General features: G+C 52.6%; 1 protein-coding gene across 7 annotated transcripts in view; it reads right to left on the bottom strand.

Annotated features, from left to right (window-relative positions):
• Nucleotides 1–12,016, bottom strand: part of ABR (ABR activator of RhoGEF and GTPase) — a 185,136-nt gene that overhangs the window by 69,637 nt on the left and 103,483 nt on the right. For 6 of the 7 annotated variants that reach the window (XM_040455450.1, XM_040455452.1, XM_040455454.1 and 3 more), the window contains exon 3: nt 3,189–3,287. In XM_040455450.1, the coding sequence (XP_040311384.1) occupies nt 3,189–3,287 (99 nt within the window). Of the gene's footprint in view, nt 1–3,188; nt 3,288–11,454; nt 11,990–12,016 lie in introns of those variants that run through there. The other variant, XM_040455456.1, reaches the window with a different exon arrangement.

Here is a 12,016-nt window from a genome sequence, read left to right as displayed (position 1 = left end):
TCATAGTGGGACTTCACACAGCGATCTGTCAGCTCTGTCCCCCAGCAACTTGGCTTTCGAAACAGGGGGAAGAAATCTGCCCACCTCCTCCACCTCCTATCCCAGAAGGCCTGGGTTTACTCCTCCTCCCGGAACCCAGAGAGGGAGGCATAGTTAACCTGTTTTACAGATAAGGAACCTGAGAACCCCAAAGTTAACTGCCTAAATGAGAGGCTGAGAGAGGAGGGCCAGGGGTGGGAAGAGCTTTAGGTGAGGGCCAGGGGGCAGCACCTGAGCTCACTTCACACATTCCTCACACATTCCCCACGGTGGGGAAGATGCAGAATTTCCTGCATTTGGTTTGTCTCCCTTCCTCCACCCCCCCACTTCAGCCCAGGCTCCCAGACCTATTTTGCTTGTAATCTGAGCCAACCAGGAACCTGGAGGTTTCCAGATTACCAAACCCTACCCTAGCCAACCACCCAGGGGCAGGAACAGAGGCTTCTGTGTAGGTCCTGGCTGCGTGTGTGTGTGTGTGTGTGTGTGTGTGTGTGTGTGTTCGGTGTTAGGTACACACACCCAGCCATCTGCATATCAGGAAGTGTGAAGCTGAGAACAGTCAAACACAAACACAGTAGGAGCAGAGCCAGGGGATGAGGGTCGAGAGTCTGGTGATGAGTAGGAGATCTGGGCGCGGACCATGGAGAGGACAGGTTTTCTTCTCCAGGCCCCTTGGTCAGGTCATCCCCTGCCCCCCCCCCCCCCAAAGAGCAAAGGGCTTTAGCAACCAGGCAGCCACGAGGGGAGGGTTCTATAGCTCAAGAAGGGGGCAGGGAGGTTTGATTCCTTATCTCTGAGGCTTATTATCTGAGGCTGTGGCTGTGGAGGGTCCTGCCCCCTCTTCCTGGGGCCCTCCAGCACAGGCCAGGCCTCCTAGATAGTCTCTCTCCTCCCTCCTGCCACTGCTCAAGAAAGAACCAATCAGGGGCCTGGGATGAACAAACTCTGGGGGGTGGAGGGAAGGAGTGATGCGCCCTGGGTCACCTCTGGACTGGGGCTCCAGCCTCACAGGTTTTGCCTTTGAGGCATGAAGCTGTTAGAAAGGCGAAGCAGGGAGGGAGTGTCTTGGCCCCTAAACCTGTTGCTATCTTTGCTGGGACACACGGAAATTCACATGGGGCCCAATGACTGACAAGAATGTAAGTTGGCATCTACGAGTGGCTTGCCTCTGATGAGGACGGGCCTCCCCTTCCTTCAGGGAAAGGGTGTGTTGACAGAAACAAGCCCTAACCTGAGTCTCTCTCAGCCCCGGAGAAAATAATAGCAGCAGCTAACACTTAGGCTCTACGAGCTTCACATACACGCTCATCTCGTCGCCACAACAACCCCATGAGCAGCGTGCCTACTAGTATCAGTGCAAGCAGTTTGCAGATGGAAAAAATGGGCCACAAAGGCTCATCAACGTGCTGAAGGGCTAGAGTTCGAAAGCGGTCAAGCAGGGATTCTGGTGAGCAGTCTGGTTCCTTTGTCTGAACTCCTTTCAAACGGGCATCCTTTTCGTAATGACAACTACGCCCCCTCATTTTGGTGTGGCAAGTCAGTGCGTGAGAGGTATTTCACACGTGTCTGACTGGCCCTCTGCTTGTCTTCCTTCCTTCAGCTAATTGAGTGCCTAAGTGCCTGGGATTTATGCTAGGTCCCCCCAAGGATCACCTGACCTTCTCAACCCCATGAAGGAGAGAGAGAAGGTAGTGGGATTATTCTCAGCTTCAGATGAGGAAAACGAGGTTCCAGGATATTATGCGTGGCTTGCCCAAAGCCAGTGGTTTTCAAAACCACAACACGTGTGAGAAATAACGTGGCCCAGTACACACATACATATACACATCCATACAACAGACCCAAAGTTTCACAAAATAGTACCTATTCTTACTACGTGCGATGCACGCTGACATTGTCCTTCTCTTTTAAAAAAACACACGGGTTCAACCTACTATGTTGACTTCACAAACGCACTAATGGGTTCAGATGCACAGTATGAAAAACAGTGCAATGAGTCTGTGATTAACAGCACAGTCAAGTCTTGCCCTAGTTCTGGCCTCAGACCACAGTCCTATCTGCCATACCGTCCAGCACTTGAAAAACACTTGCTGTGCCTACCAATAAACTCCCGGGGAGAGCTGTCCCAAACTGAGCCCAGGGTGTCGCAAAGTACCTGCACATTTCGATAGTTATTCCTTGGGTAATAAACACCAAGTCCCACCCGAGACACCGGGTGACGACATCTCACATCACAGCAGGGTACAGAAATATGCATCTTATGGTTCCTGTAAGAATGGGTTTCTACTCATCTACGTTTCTTATGCCCCCTGTGACTGATACCATCCTACGTCTCAGAAGGCAAAACACGCAGGGGAAAGAACTTGACCTGCCAAAGTTACTCTGCAAACTACCCAGCTGCATCTAATGAGCATTTTCTTCAAAGGCAAAAACATCTTACATCTGTGTACTACTTTTACCTAACATTAATAGTATTTTGGGGCGCCTTGGCGGCTCAGTCGGTTAAGCTGTCTGACTTCGGCTCAGGTTATGATCTCACTGTTCATGAGGTCGAGCTCCGTGTGGGGCTCTGTGCTGACAGCTCATAAATAAACATTAAAAAAAAAAAATAGTATTGCCCTCCCAGGCTGAGTCTCGCCATGCCTCCGTCTTGGGAGGAAACTGAGGCACCTTCACAGAGGGTTGGGGTTGGTCTAATGCATCAGAGCTATGGTGATTCTTAAGAGACACAGACACCCTTCCACCTCACCTTTCCTGCCACAGGGCCTCGGGATGGGGTGAAAGGCTCACTACTCCAGGGAGGAGGAAGGACTGGCACCAGGAATGACTAAGAGGGCTCAGTTTGATTGACTGGTAGAGACTACCCTGAGCAGTGTGGAGGCATAGGCTGGGACGCCACCCCCTGACCTGGACAGAGTGCTGTGATTGGTTAGTAATGCCTGTGTGCTTTCCCAGATCAGGTAATGGAGAGTCAGGGCTGAAAGGCACAGGCCCTTTCTGGCAATGACCCCTGGCCACCCATTGCCAAGCTGTCAGCAGAGCAACACCAAAGACTCTGCCCACAGAGAAAGACTGATCCAGGTCTCCCTTCTTCTTCAACCCCCAAAGCAGTTTTTGAGCCTGACACTGAGGTCAGAGCATATACTCACCAGCAACAAGGCTTCCAGCTGGTTAATGTAGATCTCTTCGCTGGCCAGGAACCCCGAGAGAACCAGCTTCCTCATCTCCAGGCCTTTCCCTGCTTCCACCTGTATGAGAGCAAACCGAGAGCCAACAGGTCAGGAGAAAGGAGGCTAACATCCCGAGGGACCTGTTTTCTTGCCTTTTTTCCTCCTCTTTAACACTTTTATAGAGAATAAAACCCAAGTAGATTTACTATAGAAAATTGGGAAAATATAGAATAAAAAAGGAAAAACAATCACCCATTTTCCTGCTGCTAACATCTTCCTTTCTCTCCCACATTTCCTTATCGGACATCCACCCATCCACCTATCCAGTCTTAGAGTAGTGAGCAAAAGAACAAAGGAGGTGGCCTCGTACGTAAGGGGCAGTTTGATGGGGGAATACAGACAGTTGACAAGGGAAATCAGAGCCATGACTGAGGCAGCGCATGATCACATGGGAGGACCCAACAGGGGCCAGAGGAGGCTCCTGGAAGAGTATAAACTGAGAAGAGGGGTAGAGAGAATGAGACGGAAGTGGCCATGGGAGCCCCATGTTGTGGCCTTCTAGCTACACCTCTGACTATATCTTCCTGTCCCCAAGGGCTCAACCCCACAATAGAAGGTGCTGCACCCCCCCAGCATTTCCTGACCACCTCACAGTGCAAGGCACATATCCTAACTAGCCTCCTCCCCACTCCAGAACTCCTCCTCCATAGTGATCGTGCCCCATTTAGCCTTGAACATCCGTCTTGCTAATCTCTTACAAGGACTCTGTTCCACCCCTCCCTTTCTGCTGCGGGCTTTGGCTCTGCCACCCGGATTCTTGTAACTGACCTCTGCCTCTCTCTCCTCCCTTCACACCACACACCAGAGCCAGGTTAACCTTCATGAGAACACTGCCTTACCCCTGATGCTTGTCAAGGGCTTAATATCAATACTGTAAAACCTTGCTAGTTGCAACAACATGTATGGATCTAGAGAGTACAATGCAAAGTGAAATGTGTCAGAGAAAGAAATACCGTATGATTTCACTCATACGTGGGATTTAAGAAACAAATGAACAAAGAAAAAAACAAGACAAACAAAAAACCAAAATCTCAACCACAGAGAACTGGTGGTTGCCAGAGGGGAGGTGGGTGGAGAGATGGGTGAAATGGATGAAGGGGATCAAGAGTACCCTTTTTCTGAGAAGCACTGAGCAATGTATAGAATTGTTGAATCGCTATAGTGTACACGTGAAACTAATGTAACACTGTATGTTAACTATACTGGAATTAAAAATAAATAAATAGGGGCCCCTGGGTGGCTCAGAAGGTTAAGCGTTTGCCTTCAGCTCAGGCCATGATCTCGCAGTTTGTGAGTTTGAGCCCCACGTGGGGCTCTGTGCTGACAACTCAGAGCCTGGAGCCTGCTTCGGATTCTGTGTCTCCCCCTCTCTCTGCCCCTCCCCTGCTCATGCTCTGTCTCTCTCGATAATAAGCAAACGTTAAAGTTTTTAAAAATAATAATAAATAACATTAAAAAATATCAACAGCGCAAAATGCGATTATTTGGGGATTCAATTAGGTCATTTGTTCATTTATTTATTCGTCCAGCAAATATTTACTGAACACCCACCAGACTCTGAAGATCCAACGGGAAGCAAACATACAATAATCCCTGCTCTTATGTGGTTTATACTCTAGAGGAGAGAAAGACATTAAAACGAACAAACAAGTAAATATAAATCTATAACTATACACTGTGATATGGGGTCCAGCTTGTTCTTCACTTAAACACCTTCCCTGGCTCCTAGCGCCTCTCCTTACCCTGCGAACCTGCCCCACAGCTGTCAGATCTCTTTGTCTGCCCAACATGCCTGGAGTGTTCTGGCCTCTGAACTTTGGTTCCTGCTGCCCAGGATGCCTTCTTCCACTCTGGCTCTGCTCTTGTGCCAATCCCAGCTCTCTTTGGAGTCACAGCTGAAGTCTCTGGGCTGCAGCATCAGCTCTCACATCAGTGTCTGGGGGACCGACTCTCCCACCTGACGTGTGAGCTCTCGTTAACTGCCCAGTGACTCTGTAGGGCCTTGGAAACACTGTCATCACACTCTTCTTGCACATCCCTGAAGCCCAGCACCACAACGATACCCCTAACACGTGGGCATCTGACATTTATTAAGCCTTGTAAGTTCCTTCCGCTTGCATTTAGCCCTCAAATACCTCACTGAGGTCGGTACTATATTTTTCCATTATGCAACCATCTGCATAGCAGGCAGGACTTGGAAGAGGAAAGGGACTAGCCCAGGGTCACACAGCCAGGGAGTGGCAGCGCTGGGATTCCCTCCCAGTCCTTGAGTACCAAATTCCAGGCTCCTCCACTGCTTTAATGATTTCCTCGTTCTCCTTTTCTTTTTCAAGCATCAGATGCTTCCCTGGAATCTCAGACAGAACCCTCTCTGGGCATCAAATGCACACTCCTAGTACATGCTGGGAGAGTCTACGAAGCTACCAGAAATTTCTGAAGTCTGGAGAAGAGTGGCCTTCTCCCAGTTGCACAACCTGTCCCCAGCATGTTCCCACAGCCTTCCCCAGGTGAGGGCCTGAATCCTTGGCCTTCTGTCAGCAACCCAGTTATCAGATCTGGGCCAGAAGCTGCTGCCCCCAGAGTCTCTGACCCTGTGATAGAAAAACAATGTCCTGCCAAAGATGTCCACATCCCACCCCCCCCCCAACCTATAAATACGTCATCTTATATGGAAAAAGGGATTTTGCAGGTATGATTAAGCTAAGGATTTTTAGGCGAGATGACGACACTGGATTATCCCAGTAATCACAAAGGTCTATGAGGGGGAGGCAAGAGAATCAGCGTCAGAAAAGGCAATGTGAGCAGAGAAGGGGAGAAGGAAGAGGGAAAGAAAATGTCTACAAGACTGGAGGATGCTACACTGTCAGGATGTGGCCATGAGCTAAAGAATACAGGGGGCCTCTCTAGAAGCTGGAAAAGGCATGGGAACGGATTCTCTCACCAGAAGCTTCCAGAAGGAATGCAGCCCTGCTGACCCTTTTAGACTTGTGTGTGAGAGAATACATTTGTGTTGGGCTAAACCACTAACGGTGTGGTAATTTGTTTCGGCAGCATTAGGAAACCAGCGTGGACGTCAAGCTTTCGGGAAGGACAATAGTTATTTATTGATGGCTTCACAAGTACCAGGCACAGTTCTAAGAACTTTCCAGGGATTCACTCACTACAATCCCACGATCTGGAAGGGGTTGTCATTACCCCCACACCCAAAGGCACTGGGTGGAAACTGCCAGCTGCTTGGAACTCTTGGCATTTCAGGCAGGCAGCACACCCTTCAAGGAGCAAGGTCTGAACCTAGAGCAAGGCCACGACCCCGGCCCCTCATGGTCAGATTGCGGGCAGCCTCCCTGCACATCGCACAAACCCTGCTGCTCCCCAAGCCTGACAAATGGGAGCTCGCCTTCCCTCCTGCTCCCTGCCAACCAAAGATTCACCTGAGGGCCCGGCAAACATCTAAAGGAAGTCACTCGGGGCGCATTTGGAGCTTAACGGCAGAGCTGGTTGGACTAGGACCGGGTGAAGACCTGGTGACGGCAGCTGCTGCCATGTTTTCATCCGCCTTGGCGTTGAGTACAGAACCCTGGGCCAGTCCCTGTGACAGCCCCTCTCAGCAAGACCCTCTTCTCAAGAGACTTCCGCCTCAGAGCCCAATCATGAAAGAGCTCCCCCAAAAGTCAGTAGTCAGCCCCAAGAGTTGCATTCTGGGCCACACTGACCTGACGTTTTGGCTGCCATAGGGGTAAAGCTGGCCGAGAGCCGAAGGATGTGAAATTAGGTTGTGCACATGTTACCAACAAGACGCCTGTTCTCAGTTACCACCAAAAACCTCTTCCTTTTTTTTTTCCTGCTTTCCTCAGACCCCCGTGTTCCTGGCTTAGAATCATCTGGAAACTCACAATTGTTTCTTCGATCCTTGCGGGGCTAGTCTTGTCTCACAAATCACCAGGGCTGGACATTCATTCATTCTGCACTATGTGCCAGCCACTGGGAATACAAATTCAAAGGTGAGAGAGACAGTCTCTGCCCCCAAAGAGCCCTCCGGGGGTGGTGCTCACATGCCCAGAATCCCCAGAGCCAGTTCTCTGAAGAGCTCAGGGTCCCCACAGCATGGGCCATTCTGCTTGCCAGTCGTCCAGCACAGGGAAGCTGCCTTCTGAGTGACGAGGTCTCCACTTCCTCCCCAAGCAGAGCTTCAGAAACGTAGCCACCGCGGGCTGGTTCATTCCCAGCAGTTTACACAGTTTGGGGGCTTGAGGCCCCCAAATGCAAGAGGTCAAGTCCCTCTGGTAAGGACAGTACCTACAAGGTAGGTTTAGCCAGCTCTGGCCCGGTCTTCTAAAGCGTTTAGAGGCTAAATAAAGGTTTAGGTCTGGGCCAAACCAAGATACGATCTGTCCAGGAACTTTGACCTCCTCCAAGAAAATAGTGAGGTCTGAACAGGCAGAGCCACCTGCCATCCAGAGCCCTAGGCCAAATGGCTCTGCACACAGCGATATTCAGTTCATGGGCCACCTCACCTTCTGAGGAGCACCCAGCAGGATCTGCTCAGAGTAGATGCCACTGGGTCTAGAGGCTGTGCCCATGCCAAGCAGCAGCCTTAGGACAGCTGGCCCCTCTCTGAGCTGAGACAGCTGCAGGGATGCCCAGCCATTCTCTCTTCTTCCTTAGAGCTAGGCACTGGGGAGGTCCCCTTCAGCCATTTCCTTAGCGGAATTTAGAGAGGGGGGACAAAGCCCACTCCCCTGGAAGGTGGATCCCTGTATCCCAGGTTCTCCGCTGTCTGAGGCTTTAGGCAGGCCCAGCAGTGTTTCTGAAGGCCAGGTGTTCATAGCCCACCTTTGCACTTTGGTCATACATACCACCTGCACTCCTGTTTACCTAATATTATTCTTCACAACTGACTTCTTAAAAGTACAGCCTTATCTCAAGCATTATCTTTGAAATCCTAAGATGTCAAGTCATATTTCCCCTAAGATACATTAAAATATAAACCTGACCACTAACATGCAAAAAATACATCTAGGTGCCACCTAAAATCACATCTCAAATCATCCGAAGTGTGGGGAAGTGTAGCCCACACTTCGGGAAACACCCCAGCGGGGGGCACAGGCATGGCCATCGCTGCCTGTAGGGGCCCAAAAGACTGGGGCAGGTGAAATCAATGTGGGTGTTTCTGACTATCCATTAAAAACTGGCACGGAACAACACCTGATAGGTTAATCTGCATTACAAAAACATTTTTATTCCTGACAAATGAGTTCCTTTAAATAGCAGCTTTTAGATAGCAAGGCACTATCAGCCCTACGTACCTTTAAATAGAACCGTACGAAAGAGTTTTGGAAAGCACACAACACTTTACGGCCAGGAGGTGATGCTGCTATCAGTATTAACATTATTATTAGTTTATAGGGAATTAACTCCTCAAAGGGAAGTCCGGGTTGAAAAACACAGCAAGCTCCAGCCCCAGCTCCGGAGGAAACCACTGCCCTAATCACCTCTGTCCCCCAGGAAGATGAAGCAGCTCGGAAATTACACTGAAAACACGATTGATTTATAGGACTGGCATTTGGACACATGCTCAGGAACACAACCACTGTTTAAGGGGAAGTACTCCTGGAGTAAAGTAATAGCAAAGAGCGAACTGCCTTGGATTCCCACCTGCTGCCGAGAAGGGTCTATCGTGCCAGACTGCCAAGACCGTCCACAGCCCAGGCCAGGAGCACACCCTCCAGAAACGCCCCTTGACCACCCATGTGCACACACACACAGGCTCACACGCATGTGCACACACATGCACGAAGTCCAGCTCTGACCCCGACAGAAGTGGTGTCTCCTCCTCTGAATTTCGTACCCTTTTATTGGAACCCCGAGTACTTTCTCATTCTATCCCTATTATCTGTGCGCTTGCCCCCTTGCCCTGAACTGTGAACTCTTTGTGAGAAAGGATCATGCCGTGTTAATCTTGTCTCCTCCCCAGTGCCAGGCAGGATGCTTTGACTAGAACACAACCTGACAGCGTTTGTTGAATGACTCAAAGAGGTTTCTCCCCACTTCTCTGCAGCCACCCTGCCTGTCTTCTCCCTCTATAGCTGACCAACCCTGATAGAGAATGAGGGTATCCTAGAGGTGTTCGGGATGAGACAGGGGGCCTGGAATTCCTCAACACTCAGGAAAGGCCTCTTCCCCCCTTGCTGAGACAAGTCCAGGAAAACTGAGGCAGCAAAGAAGAGGGGAAGACCACATCTAGGTGCTCACAGGGATCTGGAAAGACCGGGCTTTTTAGGTGTGATGTGTGCCGGGGCCCCCTTAGCATCTGTGTGCAGCCTCCGGGGAACATCTCTGAGTAGAACAAGGCAGGGAACATGGTACACCCTTTGCAGGCCCCATGGAGCCTCGCTGTCTCCACAAAGTCACTGAGCACCAGTCATCATGTCCCCAGCTTTGTGCAGTGTTCAGCAGTGAATACAACATGGCCCTTGCCCTTGAGGAAAATAGGGTAGAATCAAGGAGGCAGATGCCTAGAGTGCTGAGCAGAATAAAATACGGTCTAAGACTGAGGTAAAAGCCAGAGCCTAGAATAAGGGTGGATCCATAAGGCAGCATATGAACAGGACCCCATCTGCGCTGGGGAGGGGTTCTCAGAGAAGGCCCATTAGGGACTCCCCGTATCTCCCAACCCACACACTACTTAGCTCCCGGCCGGTGCTCTTGGTTCATTACCAGACTTTTCCCCATCCTGTTCCTAGTGGGGAGGTTGCTCAGACCCTAAGTGCAAAGGCCTCTGCGGGCCTAGTTAAGTCACATCTTAACCCCCAGTGCTCTGAGCTAGCACCAGATGAGGGAACCAGGGGTGGGATGCTAGCCGCTGCCCGTCTCCCATTACTGCTCCTCTCTGCTCTGCACCCAGGCCAACGGCTACGGCTCCACGCAGACGCCACACATCAGCCATCTCCTGTGGGTCTGTAGTCTGTTTTTACCTCCATTAGCTCCTCCTTAGAACCACACTGTAGTGCGGGCGTGGCAGGGCTCTGATCCCCATCTTACAGGAGGGACAAAGAGGCCCAGAGAGGCTCAGGGGCAGCCTCCTGCCCACAGCAATGCTCCGTGCACCACACCCTCCGGGGTGCAGACAGGCCCGGCGGGGAGTGGGGCATGGATGGTCGGTCACTCTGTTAGGCAGCCTGGCTTGCAGCCTGCAAACTCCCTGCTGTACGTTCCCACTGGTCCTCTCTCCCAGACACAGAACACAGAGGAGGCGAGCAAAAGGCTGAGGTCAGGGCTCTTCGAAGTGGGCCTAGGTGAAAGAAAGGAAGAATGAACGGTGCAGTGTGGATGCCTCACCATGCCTCAGGCAGCACCGGTGTGGCTGCAAGGGGCACCCCTGCCCCTGGGGAGGAGGCGAAGAAAGGAAATGGGATTGATGCACAGCCCCCTCCTGCTCTACCTTCAAGGCAACTCCTACGACAGGACAGGCGCATTGCTGGGGAGAACGTTCACAGCCCCAGAGTGAGTGGGCTGAGGCCCAGCAGATGCTTCTTGACTACGCCCACCTTGGGAAAAGTGCCTACCCACCTGGCTCCTGCCTCAGAGCCAGCTGTTATCACCCCCTCTTCAGCTGATCCAATTCTTTTCCTTCAAGGAAGCTCAGTGACCTCTGGCTCTCCCTCTCTCCCAATGCTCTCTTGCTTGCCCTAGCCCAGACTCACAAAGTCTCCTTGCTAGGAGGCCAGTGGCCCCTGTGGCCCGAACTTCCTAAGTGCACTTATCCTACTGTTGCCATGGAAACAATGAATTACGACCTCCTGGTTTCAACTCAGCCAGCTCCTCTGGGGCAGCAGGCTCACACCACTGCCGTGCCCACCAGGTGACTCATGTCACTGCCAGAGAAAGCCCCCAGCACAGCTGGCCTGCTGGGGAAAGCCAGCAGCCACTGCCACTTTGGACAACTGGTCCAGGGGGAGGAGGCAGGCACTGCACCTCTCCCCCAGGAACAGCTGCCAGAGAGCTCGGCCCCTCACAACCCCTCGCAGGCATGCGCCAGCCCCTCTCGGCCGGAGTGCGGTGCTTCCACCCGGCCATGAGGCTGGTGCACAAACCAGCCATTTCTGCCCGCACACAGCTTCGGCAGTCGAGAGCTGCCAGCCCTGCCCCTCCCCCGACAAGCATCCAGGGCGTGTCACATTCCCACCTTCACGGCCACCAAGAAGGGGGACCCTGAGCCGGGGCTGGTCGGGGTTCCCAGCTCGCACTCCTCCAGGAGAAACACATCTTCATCCTCCAGAACCTTGTCCAAAAAGCCTATAGCCTCCTCTTCCTCTTCCATGGCAGCCGGAGGCGCGGAGGGCAAACAGGAAGCGGGGTCCACGCAGCAGCAGCAGCCGTTGCCGCCGCCGCCCCGGAGGGAGGCAGGCGGGCAGGGAGGGGAAGAGCGTGCAGGGCAGGCCTAAACCAGCATGCTGGCCTCCCCGGAGTCAGTCCTGGCACCCGGCCACCGGCTCCCGATGAAAGGCTCCATTATGAACCTTTTCCTGCTGCCGCTTCCCGGCCCTCCCGCGCGCCGGGGCTGCGGGCCGCCTCGCGCGCGTCCCCAGGCCGGGAGAGGGGAAGCGGCGCTCCGGCAGCCCCGCCGCCGCCGCCGCCGCGAGCGCAGGGCTGTCACTGGAGAGAGACCGCGCGGCGCGCCGGCGGAGCAGGAGGAGGCGCCCCCGCCGGCCGCCTTGGCCCTTCCTGCTGTGCGCGCCGGCCCGGGC

This window comes from Herpailurus yagouaroundi, unplaced genomic scaffold (assembly GCF_014898765.1).
Source record: "Herpailurus yagouaroundi ecotype Mexico unplaced genomic scaffold, PumYag 215, whole genome shotgun sequence".
In the NCBI taxonomy this organism is placed as follows: Eukaryota; Metazoa; Chordata; class Mammalia; order Carnivora; family Felidae; genus Herpailurus; species Herpailurus yagouaroundi.
Note: the sequence above shows the minus strand (reverse complement) of the source record. Positions and strands in the feature narration are given on the sequence as shown.